General features: G+C 54.2%; 3 protein-coding genes across 3 annotated transcripts; 1 reads left to right on the top strand and 2 right to left on the bottom strand.

Annotated features, from left to right (window-relative positions):
- Window positions 1-995: 995 nt before the first annotated feature.
- CkaCkLH20_05703 (uncharacterized protein) lies at window positions 996-2,018 on the bottom strand (the record flags this gene model as incomplete). The annotated part of the gene is made up of 1 exon (XM_038888421.1): window positions 996-2,018. One exon carries the CDS (start codon window positions 2,016-2,018, stop codon window positions 996-998), a length of 1,023 nt encoding a protein of 340 aa, XP_038746318.1.
- Window positions 2,019-5,217: 3,199 nt separating this feature from the next.
- Window positions 5,218-6,876, bottom strand: CkaCkLH20_05702 (uncharacterized protein; the record flags this gene model as incomplete). Its single annotated transcript, XM_038888420.1, has 4 exons — window positions 5,218-5,488; window positions 5,556-6,001; window positions 6,177-6,232; window positions 6,648-6,876. 4 exons carry the CDS (start codon window positions 6,874-6,876, stop codon window positions 5,218-5,220), a joined length of 1,002 nt encoding a protein of 333 aa, XP_038746317.1.
- A 3,031-nt stretch (window positions 6,877-9,907) lies between these two features.
- CkaCkLH20_05701 (putative glycosyl transferase) lies at window positions 9,908-12,613 on the top strand (the record flags this gene model as incomplete). The annotated part of the gene is made up of 3 exons (XM_038888419.1): window positions 9,908-10,495; window positions 10,554-11,258; window positions 11,360-12,613. The coding sequence occupies 3 exons, from the start codon at window positions 9,908-9,910 to the stop codon at window positions 12,611-12,613; spliced, it is 2,547 nt and encodes an 848-aa protein (XP_038746316.1).
- Window positions 12,614-13,380: the final 767 nt, after the last annotated feature.

Below are 13,380 nucleotides of genomic sequence, written 5' to 3'. Positions count from 1 at the left end.
CTGAGCCAGGATCCTTTGGCGCAGTGGACGTGGTTCTTGGAGAAGATGTAGTCGAGAGCCTCGTCTCGTATGGTGCTGCACACGTGCACGAGGGTAGGCCGAAGGCTTCTACAACTCGAACAAGGATCGCGTCTACTTGTAAGAGGTCTGCAAGCCAGGCACGTACCGAATCTCCGCATTCCGTGGCCTCTGAAAGGGCTCATAAATATCATTTGCCCATGGGGTAGCTCGCATGTATACCCGTAAATTATATCTCGGAGCTCTCTTGGCAGCCGGAGGATCCCTGGGGTGCTCGGATGAGTGACAGGCTCTTCAACTGCCATGTTGCGACCCTCGATCGAGAATACCCGAGTTACTAAGAAGATATTGCTGATTGTTCTGGGGAGTTAGGGCGAGTGATTGATCTCTTCCAAATTCTTTTGATCTTGCGGTTATCCTGTCTCTTTTGCGTGTGGCGATATCGCTTGGTGTTGTTGTGGTGGATACCAAAGAAGTATATGAGCCAAGAAATGGAAAAGAAAAGACAAAAGACGGCGCAAAATTTGCAATTCTAACTTGAAGGCGAGAACAGAGAAATTTCAACTTTGTTGTTTGCAACCTCTGGAATCAAGCGCGACCAAACCCAGCAAAAACCATTCCCAAAAGTTTCTAAAGTTTGAACAAACCTGGGGGACATCTGAGTTGGAGTTGAACTTTCTACTCCCGCAGACTGGATCGCTGGGTTTTACGAAAAAGGTAAGCATTTCTGTTGTACTCAAGAACATTGAGAAACATCGTCACCTGGCTGCTCCGCGTTTTGATAGAATGAATACTTGAGTTTGTTCAAAACTTTGAGAGTGAGAATTATTCTGAGATGATCCATTCAAGATCGATTATATTCCATGGAAATGCCTTGCAAGAGAACACCAACCGGCAAACACCATGTACTATACTGCGGGCGTTCACGCCAAGTGAGTTCTATCTTGCAATCTGGCTGATGAGTAACCTTCTCAACCTTACTCCTTGAAGCAATGCAAACTTGGTCGGCGTCGAATTTCTTTGGCCAGTAGATCTTGAGCCGTATAGTGCCCGGGATCGATCCGATTGTCCCAGTGACGCGTATGTTTCTTGGCCAAATGCGGGACGTGCCATTCCGTCATGGGACCGTCCAGGTTATCAGTGATGTAGCAGCCAAGCATCGCGAAGGAGATACTCCCAACTGAAAAAGACCGGAGCGGATTCCACAGTTTGGGCCCCCACGGTTCCCCGTAATTGCACCAGCAGATCAGCTGGGCCGGAAGGCCCGTGATTCTGGAAACCACATCGTCGTCTCCCGCCTCGAAGCCTTTCGCCAGCTTGATCGATGTCAGGCTGGGGATCTTGGCAAGCTCGACGAGTAAACCCTCGAGCGGTCTCTGGGCGTCGAGCCCGTGGTGCTTGGAAAGAACAATCTCGGTCAGCCTGGGCGAGTTCTGAAGCGCAGACGATACGAGAGTAGGGCTGTCGAGCAGATCTTTGTCGAGACTGATACAGAGGTAACGAACGCGGCCAAGGAACTCGGCCCAGAGAGACCGGAGGTCCTTCGGCGGGCGGATGGGCCCTTTGATTCTGCGATGAATCTGGGCCAAGTTCGATAAGTATTGTATCAGAAGGCCTAGTCCGTCTGCCGGAAGCTGAAACAGGTTGCGGGCAAACAAGAAGTCGAGTGCCTCGTCGCGTATCTGACTGCAGACGAGAAGGAGAGGCGGTCGGTAGCAGTAGCAGTGGGGAGCCAAGTTATCGCAAGCTTCGCATGACCAAAGCTTGTTCTCATTTCCGTTTGGCATGGAGAACTGGGTTCTGAGTAGCTGCTTGCATGGGAGCAGGTTGGTGTATTCGTAGATCATGTCTCTGAGCTCCCTGGGGAGACACAAAAGAGCAGATCTAGTGGCCACGGGGCTGTAAGCGACTCGCCCAGGCTCTTTCTTCTTGCAAGAGCGACTCCAGCGCGGCATGGCGTATTGGGACCATTTGCGACTCGTCCATCTAGTCGAAATCATTTTGCTATGGCGCGTTGTGGAGGGCTCGGGGGAAGGGGCTGTGTTGTGTTCGGCAGCGGGTGACGTTGAAATAACCCGTATCTTCACCATGACGGCGAGATACTGCAAGTTTCCCGGTCGAATTTTGTTGGGGATGTGTGAAGAAATTTCATTATTGCCTCCAGTCAAATTGAACTCCCCTTATGGCCTCAACTGAAACATCAAGGTTCCTATGACTGTTGTTTGGTAGACTTTTCCGCGACGTTGACTTGGGATCCAGCAATAACCTCAATGACCCATAACTCAGATGCCATGTATACATGCTTAGGCAGCAGCTTCGACCTCATGGGAAGTATCACATTGGGGGTAACCTGTATGGCTAAGCATCGCGTGGTTGACCCAAGCTGAGGCAAAGATTGCAACACTCTAATCTCTATGGATTTCCAGGCAGCAGCCAACATGTATATAATGAGTTTTAGAAGATGCTGATTGGTTTTCAATTCTTCATACCTTAAAAATTCATAGATCGAGTATGACCTTTTCTTATTCAACGGATGAGTACATGGAAGCCTCCAGTTTAACGAATGAATTGAGGCCATTATAGATAAATTTTCTCAAGTGCAAAAATAAATAATCAAACAGGTTGAGCTCATCAACGCCAGCTCTACTGATGTTCATACTTCCTTGTTTGAATGAGATCCAATACAGCCAGTACCTATATGCCTTTATGAGAATAGAAAGCATATAATTGGGTAAGCTGCTCGAGCTCTTTAAGAGGAACGGGGAGAGTTCAATTACAAAATGAGTTACTACGCCTCCAAGGCAGAGATTTCCTCCCATGTCGCAACTGGGACAAATCCTTGCGAATATGCCGCCTTACGATGGCCAATTTAGGCAACTTCACCACCCGCGGAGATCGAGACTCCGAGTACAACCCAACTACCGAAAATTGGTTCAATCATTTCCTCGCAGATTCCGAGTCCCAAGGTAAGCGGTAGGATCCTGCCTGTAATCCTGGAGTTCATCCTTCGCTCTATGCTGATTCCGCAAGGGCGAGTTGAACCGAGGGTGTGGTCAGCCCGAAGACGGGTACACGATCACTCGCATGAGATCGGCAATGACACCTACGATCTGACAGGATGTTCTAAGCGAAGGGTGTTTGAGCTAATCTCGACAACGCAGATGAGAGTCCGTATGCTATGCAATGTAAGCTGATGTTGCAATTTTTCATGGATTTATTGTCATGATATCGAGACCTCGGACTCGGGCTGGCGGTCATCGTTCTTCTCAAGATGTCACGAGAACTGTCATCCGCGTTTGAGCCTGGGTCAGTGTATCTATTTAAGCCGTTGAAACGGCTGCCCAGATTTCTCTTATTGTTCTCAGTTTATCATCAACATACGTTGTTTTCATTCGACAACATCATCGCCAAGCATCGCGACATCAACCAAAGCGGCACGCCTCACTGTCTCAACTCAAAATTTGTCATTTATGTAAGCAAATCTGTGGCCTTTTACGGCTACAAATGAAGAGCCTCCTCTCCCAATTGGCTACTAATTGTCATCAAGTCACAATGCAGTAGTCGGTCGTTCTTCTCGCCGTCGCCGCCACTTTAGTCGCGGCCGCCCCGGTCGAGGAGGGAGCCGCCGGCAAGAGGGCCGAGGACCTCGTGGAGCGCCAGCGCGTCTGCTGCGGGCCGTGCGGCACCATCACCTGCTGCTGGTGCTGATCGATGGACATGTAACAAGCGCGCCCTGTTGAGCTGAAATGGAATGCGGGCAGGCTGGAATGAGCCATCTTGACTCGCCTCGGGTTCCTATTTTTGTTTATGTTCTTGCACAGCCGCAATCGCAGACGCGGAATCTGCAACAGTCGTGGCCCAGACCGGTCAAAAGGGACCATCACAGGCATGTTCAGGGTTGACATATTGGACGGGTTTGGCGCGGACGCGGCGGCGGCATCAGCTCTTCGTAGAATTCTTCTGGGAATGAATTTCCCGATTTGACCGAGACGGTGTCTTGTTACGCGTTGAGACCCCATGACGCCGTGATCCAACCGCGGACCCAGACTGACGGGGCTCCCTTCTTGGTGTTGAGGGTGTCTGAGTTGACTCCCCGTCGGAGTTTAAGATCCTCCCTTTGCTTGTACCGGCCACTTGGGCGAGGAAGACCCGAGAGAGACGCAATCGCGATGTATTCGTCTCTCTCAATCTAATAATTCCTCAGGAAGTGGATGTTAGAAGTATGCCAATGTGGTAGTCTCCCGTGAGTTGCCGCGCTGAACAGGCACTGCCCTGATTCAGAAGCGCGCTGTCAAAACGGGCTACCGAATCGCTGCTCCGCCGTCAATTCCGAGATGGAACGAACACCCCTCTTCAACCTTCACAACTTTCCAGCAACGCGCAACCCTGAAGAGCCTGGGCGCTTTCTGACGTCGTTGGGTGGGGGGGTTTTCTTTCCCGTGAAGTCCAGGCTTTTCCATCTGTGCCATTTCTCCCCCCCTCCCCTCACTGTCTTGTCCTGGGCGCCGAGTCAATTCCCTGTTCTTCGTGCGTCTGTACCTGCGTCCGTTGCTGCACAAGCGTTGGGGTCGCTGACGGACCGGGGCTTTTTGGCGAAGGATTCTTGACTGTGCCTTTGGGGCAAAATGGGGGTAAAGGGGGGCCGGCCGCACACCTGGGCAGAATGTGTCGGTGGGGAATCACAGTCGGCACATCTGCATGCCGAGAAGAAGCAGACCAAGGCAACCGAAGTCCCAAGAGCCTCGGCGTTTAGTGCTTGCTTTGCTCGCTTGCGGGTGACGAGAGATTCTGAGTGGATGGTTGCGCGGACAAATCACCGCGTGTTCCGGATGACATGTAGCCATCATCATTGTGATTGTGGGCACCGGAGATTTCGCCAAGCGAAATGTGAGAAATGCCATTGTCCCGCATCACATGATGTCCAATTTCATTCTGATTCCGGTTTATTTGTGTTGTTTGATGCGCCTAAACCTGCCCTACAACCCGGTTCTTACTGAACGGAAACGCGTCCAGTGTGAATAAAAAAGAAGCGTATTCGTATGTACAGATGTTTGTTTCATTATCAATCCCGGTTTTCCCCAAATCATTAGTCTAGCTGTCTTTAGATAGATATCAAATGCTCGCTTGTAGTGTGTGAAAAAATATGGCAGCCAATGTTCCATGTCTCCAATGTACACATTACCACTATTGGTGTCTTTTTTATGAAGATCCCTTGATGTCTATTGTCAGAGTCGGCACCCGGAAGGTGACGACCTTGGTGGCGGAGAGGGCTTCGGAGCCGAGACCCATGTAGCCCAGGTAGGTGGAGGAGGTAGGGAACTTGACATCGGTCGCAAGAGCGGTGACGCTGGCGGGCAAGCTCGTGATCTGCTTGACGAGCTCTGTGAGGTCGCCGACGAAGTGTTCGGTGTTGGGCGCGACCCAGGTCAAGACGTACTGCTTCAGACTGTTTTGGCCGGCGTACAGAGTGCTGCAGGGTGTTAGCGTTGCGGCTTCTTTTCCCCTTCTCGCATGGAGATGCTCGCGAGGCCACTTACAAGGTCGTTCCGTTGATGGATTTCGTCGTCAGAGCCCCGGCGCCGGCCTTGTAACCGATGGGCTGCGTGGCGGCGCCGAAGGTCGCGAGCCACACCATCACTTCGTACTCAGCCTTGGTGCTGTCCTTGGCGGAGTCCTTGTCGTCGTCCAAGAACATATCGATGGCGACGTTGGTGTTTGTCTGGTTCTCCAAGAGCTCGGCCTCGTCCGTGTTCGTCGCGGTCGCGCCATCGGTCGTGTAGTTGCCGACCGAGTAGGACCACTCGACGTCGACCTTGATCTGGGACAACTTGGAGATCTCGATCGGGAGGATGGTGCCATCGACCTTGATGTTGGGGAAAGCGTGGACGGGCTGCGTCGCGGGGCCTTGGGGATATCTCCAGGTGACCCAGAACTCGGGCGCAGAGTAGTCGGTCGCGTACGTTTGGTTGTTGAACGTCGTGACCTGCGTGCGGGTTAGCTAAAGGCGTCCTCCGCAGATGACGGTGGCGCGAAGCCGGCGTCGGCCATGATGCACGTCGCAAAGCTTGACCTTGGCGGCATCACGACCCCGCGATCAGGCCAAGAAGCGATAACCGGCAGATAGAGCTTGGGGGATGGAGGGGTTCTTTAAGACGTACGTTCATGCACAGAGCGCCATCTTCGCCCTCGGTCCAACCCCACTGGTTCGGGTTCACTTTGAAATCGTCAGCGGATGATCATCGAAATGAAGATGATTTGAATGCATGTCTGTCCTGCTGGTCCAGAGATTCGGCCACACCCAGACAGGTTTCGAATTCAAGGGAGGAAAAGTCAAAACAGTCTTTCCGGCCAAAAAAAAAACATGACAATGAAGAACCGCCGGGAACCGGCGGCAGAAAAATGCAAAGCAAGATGAAAACACGGGAGCCCGTGTTGTTGCCAGCATCAAGGCGCAAAGCAAAATAAGTTCAGATGACAGCGTGCCGGCGGGAGAAGCTTGAGTTGACTGCTCGACTGTGCATCGTGGGCTTCGGTCCGTGCCGCGCATCTTGACATCTCGGGAGCAGAAAACCATAAAAAAGATTGAGGCGCATAAGACCGGATTGAACATAAGAGCAGGCTCAACTCACGTGTGTACTCCTGGCCCTTGGACTCCGGGTGAAGACCCATCGCCTTATCACACGATACCATCGCCGTGATGCCATTGTTCTTCTTGGGCGTATCGGGGTCGCTGAACAGCGGCGGCCCTCCGTTTGCTGTCCTGTTGGCTTCAAGACCGATCAAGATGCCGAGGGTGATTCCGATAGGGAGGGCCAGCAGGCCGAAGTTGACCAGCCAGCGGAAGCCCAAAAAGCCCATGACGACGAAAGGAAAACGAGGTAAATGAACAAACGAGTGTGTAATTGAGCCCTTTACCGTCCTCTGCTCTGCGCTGCTTTCTGCTGTACACCGAACTGTGTGAGTTACTGACTGACTGATGTGTCGTCCAAAAGTGCGAGGGAGAATATGTGTGGGCAAGGCCTCTCGCAGGCGGAAATCCGACGAATTCGTCTACTTCTATTCGCAAAAGCAGCACCGACAGCAGCACATGCAGAGAAGCGAGGGTGGTCGTGGTGGTTCGGTGACGGTGTCGCGTTCTCTTTGGGTATGGAGGGTTAAACGTAGCTGACCTGAAGGGTAAGGCGGACGTTAGGCAAGGTAAGGTCGGCGAGGTTCAAAGAGTCCCAGGGCGCAAAGCAAGGTCAGGTCAGGTAAGGGTATGTTAGGGATCGCAGAGCGGACTCGACTCGACTCGCGCAAGGCCGATGAGATGGACAGGGGTAAAAGGGGGGTGGACGAGAGAATTTGGGGGAGTGTGCGAATATAAGTGTGAGTGGGCTATCCGAAGAAAGGCATCGCCGTTGGCCAAGCGTTGGGAACCGGTCGACTCGTCGAGGAACAACTGATCAATAGTAATCCGTACGTAACGGCCAGAACAGGTGAGGCGATGCGCGGCGAGGTAGGTAAGGGTAGGAGGAAGAGAGAGTAAAAGGCCAGCAGTACGAAGACTTACAAGCCGGGCAAAGCAAACCGGCGTTTGCAAGAAGAGAGCAGGAGATAATGTCTGGCCCCTATTCTCGAATGGCGGCGCAGCACGCCACCCCTGGTGCAAAAGTCTTATTTTTCTTGCTTGTCCGGTCTTTTCGTAGTTCCTCTTCTGTGCAGGACTGCAGAAAGGAATAAGATCAATATCTTGGCAGGCGTTAATTTGCTGCTGCTGCTGGTATGACCGGACGTGTCTTCTCGATTCGATGATCCCCTCAATCTGAGCCGCCTTTGAATCCCAAACAATCCAAGCGGACGCGAAGGAAAAGAAGGAAACGAGAGGATCGGTATCTGGGGCGCTGTCCTTGCCCTATAATTCTTACTTGTTCCATTCAGAATGCAATTACGCGTTGATCCATGCCCTTTTCTCTCTTCATCTCAATCCTCATAATCCCATCCCGCCAGAGGTCCGGACAACCGAAGAAACCTCCATCTTAGATCAATAAATCGTCGATTCGAGGTCCTGCTTCTAAATCGGACCGGCCCCTGGACTAGTGCGTCAATGTGCCGGTGCCCTCTCCGAGGTCTCCTGGGAACGGTGGTGTCGGCCGTCAACCCATCCCACCCTACCCATCCATCCCATCCAACCCGAATCCTGGTTTGCTGGCGTGAAAGGGTATCCGCATTTCTAGAACACGAGAAAAAAGCAGGGATAATGTGAAGATAACGGCCCTGGAAGTGGATCGGGGTCCGGACGGCCCTGGACAGGCATCCCGGGATGCGCCCGGGAGCTCGTCATTGGCAGGCGAAGCGTTCGCGGTCTCCCCCCTCCCTCTCCTCTCTCCTTGGGAAAAAAGAAAAACACTGTGAAAAAGAGCCAAGCACAGCTGAGGAGGCGTGGGAGGGCGTCAACAGGCGCGAAGGGGGCCAAGGATGGTGCTTGAATCGCTCGCCCAGTCACGGCAGCTCTGATTGATTTTGTTTATTATTTTTGCAACCATTTCTCCCCTTTTTCTTCCCGCCAATTCAACGTCCAAGTGGAGATGGTTTACCCCTGATGGATATGTTCGTCACTTTACCGAAACATCCAATCTTCTAGTATGAATTTGCGAGCGGCGCGAATGATAGAAAAAATAGACAACGCCAGAAGGAAAAATCCAGTTCAAACCAACGGCGGCCGAACCAACCAGACCTCGGGGCTTGCCATGGCTTGAAAGGCTTGCTTTGGTGTGCCTGGCAAGACAAGCTATCCGTACTCAACCCGGCGCCCGCGCGCGCCCACACACCCTTCCCATCCCACCAACAACCACACACCCCCCTTGAAAGGCTGCTCAGGCAAGCGCTTGGCTTCTTCTCTCTGTGTGCCAATGCCATGTCGTGTTAGTTGCTTTTGTCAGTCTCTCCTTTCTCGGGCCATCTCTCTGCTCAATGTCTCTCCATGCCACCCCCCTCATACCCGGGCAACGACATGGACGGACAGCCGCCAGCTCCGACACAGGCAGACAGGCGGCAGACACATCGATCAAGGCCAGTCAAGACCAGTCAAGTGGCACAGACTCGAAGGCGCAGGCGCAGGAAAATCGTGAATGTGATATGGGCCCAGAGATACACTTCCTCGCGCCAGGACTGGGCAAGCCGATGATGTGGGCTCCATCAACCCGGTCCCAACCTGGACCTCCCAATTTTAATCACGTCAGGCTTCTGGACGGATCGTAATCATGGCAGTGAGGCTTAGCGGAGTCCGAGTGGGTTCCCGTTAAGTCATGTCCAGAAACTTTCCTTGACCATGATCCCCCCCCCCCCCCCCCGAAAGCCTCCTGGCCAGATGTCTTGCTTGGAAAGGATTGTCCTCTTTCCCCCAGACTTGCCTCCCCGTCAAATCTGCAAGCTTGCTCCTCGGCTTTCTTGGTCCCTTTTCTTGTCACTCTCCCCCTCCACAGACAGAGCTTCTTCCTCCTGTCAAGTCAGGCCAGGCTTCTTGGGAAAGCAAGACGAGAGTCAGTAACCCTACCTGCATTAGCCCGAGCTCGTGTTCGATGACATACTAGTCAACCGATGCTCTTCTAGCGGACCCATCTTCTTTCTTCCCTCTTAATTCTTGTTGTGTCTTTCCAGACCATACACCACATTCGTTTACACCAGACATCCAAAACCTTCAAGCTCTCAGCTGGAGAAGAAGAAGAAGAAAGGGAGAGAGAGACGCGCGGGGGAACAACCACAATCGCTTGCTGTTTTACCTGGATTCAGCCTCTTACACGCTTCCAGCTCACAAACGCGCCCATACCACCACGCACACAAACACTTTCGCCCTTAGAGACACTATTCACTCGTTCATTCCAGCCGTCGGTTGGGCAACACCGCAATCATGATGAGGGGACACGGGGGTCAGCAGCCCGGTCAGGAGTACCCCGAGGGGGAAATGGTGGAAATCGACGTTCTTCAAGGCCATCACCACCCGCACCAGCAGCAATACCACGAACCCTACCAGAACGCCCAGGGCCAGAACCAAAACCAATATCAGGCCCAGAACCAGTATCAAAACCAGAACCAGTACCAGGAGTACTCTCAAAACCCGTACGGCAGCCCCAGCCCGTACGAGAACGACGTCAACCAGTCCCAGGACTTCCCGTTCGCCCGCGCCCTCACGAACAACGCGCCCTCGCCGCAACCCCAACACCTCCAGCAGTTCCCGACGCCGCCTCAGCAGGCTCAGTTCGCCCAACCTCCCGCCATCTCCGGCGGCGACGAGTACGGTCCTCCCGGCTGGGCAAACCGACACTCGTTCGGCATGTCGGGTGCGCCGTCAATCGGGCCCTCCATCTCGGGGATGGACACGCCCGTCGAGTCTCGCGCGGCCACGCCGACGTTGAAGAGCGGACAGCAGACGCCATTCGACCACCTGCCTCCGCCGAGGCATCCGTGGTCTACGGACTCAGCGCCGAACAGCCCAATGGTATGGACTTTTCATCGAATATCGTGCCCCGTGAGATTGACTGACTTTTTGTGAACAGAACCAGAGCCACCAGAGTTTGGCTGCTCTTCTTCCGGGACAATCATCGCCGGCTCTCACCAAGGAATGGGTGGAAGGCAGCGACCAGATCGCGAGGCTTCACAAGCGCGATGACGCCGAAACCTGGAACGGTTGGAAACGCAAGTTCTTCAAGATGGTTCCTCTCCTCATCATCCTCGCTACCGCCATGTACCTCGTCTACCTCGCCCTGCGCATCTACTGCGTTATCTCTGCCCAGCAGCTCGCCAAGGAAATCTACGCCCAGGCCTGGGTGTTCATCGCCGTCGAGATCGCGGTCGCCATCCCCTCGCTCATGCACAACATCTGGACCATGTGGTCGATGAAGAAGCGCCACCGCCCCAAGCTCCGCCTCCAGGGCGACGACGTCCCCACCGTCGACGCTCTGGTTACGTGCTGCGGTGAAGAAGACGACCTGGTTCTCGACACCGTCCGCGCTGCTTGCGACATCGACTACCCCAAGGACCGATTCCGTGTTATCGTGTGCGACGACGGCAAGTCGGCCGGCTTGGAGGCTGGAATCGCGGCGCTGGCAATGACCTACCCTAACGTCTACTACCTCGCCCGTCCCAAGTACCCCGGAGTTCCTCACCACTTCAAGGCCGGTAACCTCAACTACGCCCTGGACTTCGTGCACACGATGCCCGGCGGTGCCGGTCAGTTCATGGCTGCTCTCGACGCCGACATGGTACGTCATATTTGCACCCTTCATCTCATCATACCCTACCATCCGTGCAATAAGCTTCGGCCAAAATCCAATATCATCTCAACTAAACTTCGTGCCTGCAGATCCCCGAGCGCGACTGGCTCCGTGCCATCCTGCCTCACATGCTCATTGACCCCAAGGTTGCTCTCGCGTGTCCCCCGCAGCTCTTCTACAACACTCCGCCTTCCGACCCGTTGGCCCAGAGTTTGGACTTCTTCGTTCACGTTATTGAGCCCGTCAAGGACGCCCTTGGTGTCGCCTGGTGCACTGGTTCCGGTTATGTCGTCCGTCGTGAGGCTCTGGATGAGATTGGCAACTTCCCTCTCGGTTCTCTGGCTGAGGACGTCGCGACTTCGACTTTGATGCTTGGTAAGGGCTGGAAGACGGCCTACATCCACGAGGCTCTTCAGTTTGGTACCGTTCCCGAGGACTATGGCGGCCATCTTAAGCAGCGTACCCGTTGGGCCATCGGAACCGTCGACACCTCGTTCAAGCTCAACTTCTGCTTGTACGGTGACAAGGTCAAGCAGATGACCGCTGCCCAGCGCTTCTCCGGTTTCCTGTACGCGACGCTCAGCTTGTACACCATCCTCCTGACCATCTCCATGTTCGCCATCCCCATCATTCTGGTCATGGGCAAGCCCCTGGTCGCCTACGCCAACTACGAACAGCTCCGCTGGCTCATCCGCGCCTGCTTCGCCGCCACCATCACCAACCGTCTCTGCGAGTTCGCCCTCTTCATCCCGGCCGGGTACCACACCGGACAGCGCGGCTCCCGCTACCAGCTCTGGATGTCGCCGTACATCGCCCTCTGCATCATCCGCTCCTTCATCCTGCCCACCTGGCTCGGAGGCCAGACCCAGGCCTTCAAGCCCACCGGTTCCCTCGGTTCCGCCCTGAACGAGCGTGACGCCAAGACCCGCAAGAACATGTTCCGCCGCCTCTGGGGTGTCCTGATCAACTACATGGCCATCTTCCACCTCTCCTTCGTCTACCTCACCCTGGTCGGCGTCGTCCTGACCTCGTACCGCTCCTTCTACCAGAACGACGAGCTCCGCGACATCCTCCTCAGCCTGGTGACGCACGCCTTCTGGCCCCCTCTGACCTTCATCTTCATCTGCAGCTCGCTGTGGACGCCGATCGCTTACGCCATCGACCCGCCTACCATGCCGGACCGCGAGCAGCTCCTCGACCGCGACCCCAAGACCTTTGTCGCCCACCCGACAAAGCAGAGCAAGAAGATCGCCTTCGGCGGCCAGGCCGCGTGGTTCGAGACGGAGCTGACCATCACGACGGCGTACACCATTCTCGTCTTCGTCTGCTCGTTCTTGTTTTAAAGAATGAGAGCCGGTTCTTTTCGCCAACGCAAAACTTCTTTTCAAAACACATACGCAAGTTTCAATCATACAAATGGCGCAGGCAGCAAGCAGCGGTGCTTCCGAGGTCAGGAAGAGGGGAGGCACGAAATGACGCATTTACACCAAGCACACACGCGAGCAAACCAATGCGACATACAACGTACAAAAACTCAGAAGATGACTGTCACGATAATGTAATGCCTGTAAACTACTGCACATAGATCAGTATAGAAAGTACGCACAATGGGTGGGCAGGGAACTCGAGGCGCAGAGATCTTTCTCCCTGCTGGAAGGGATGAGAGCACGCAAACATTCATACATACTTTTTTCTTGTTTATACCAGAAATACACATAAACATTCATAAAACAACTCCAAGAGTCTCATATTCTCATCATTCTTTCTCATTTGTGACCAGCTGGGAGGAAGCTCTTGGCGTGCTCAGCCAAGAGTTCGAGATATGCGCTCTTCCGCCGAGTAATCGACCCATTGTTCCCGAGGCTATCAACGGCTTCCAACCGGCGCGCATGCGTGGTGTAACCGGCTCCTGTGGCGCGCGGGAGGCTGTGTTCCAAGACAAGGTGTCACCTATTCACTCTGCTCGAGTCCTCCTCGTCATCGTCGGTCGCCCGCTCAAACATTGTCGCTAAAAGGCCCGGGCTCCAATTCACCATGTTTCTCGTTTTGCGGATACGCCGCCCCCCCCCCCCCGGGGGGGGGGGGGGGGGGGGGGGGGGGGGGGGGGGGG

The sequence above is a fragment of the Colletotrichum karsti genome (assembly GCF_011947395.1).
Source record: "Colletotrichum karsti strain CkLH20 chromosome Unknown Scaffold16, whole genome shotgun sequence".
NCBI lineage: Eukaryota > Fungi > Ascomycota > Sordariomycetes > Glomerellales > Glomerellaceae > Colletotrichum > Colletotrichum karsti.
This window is presented reverse-complemented; position numbering and strand designations above follow the sequence as displayed.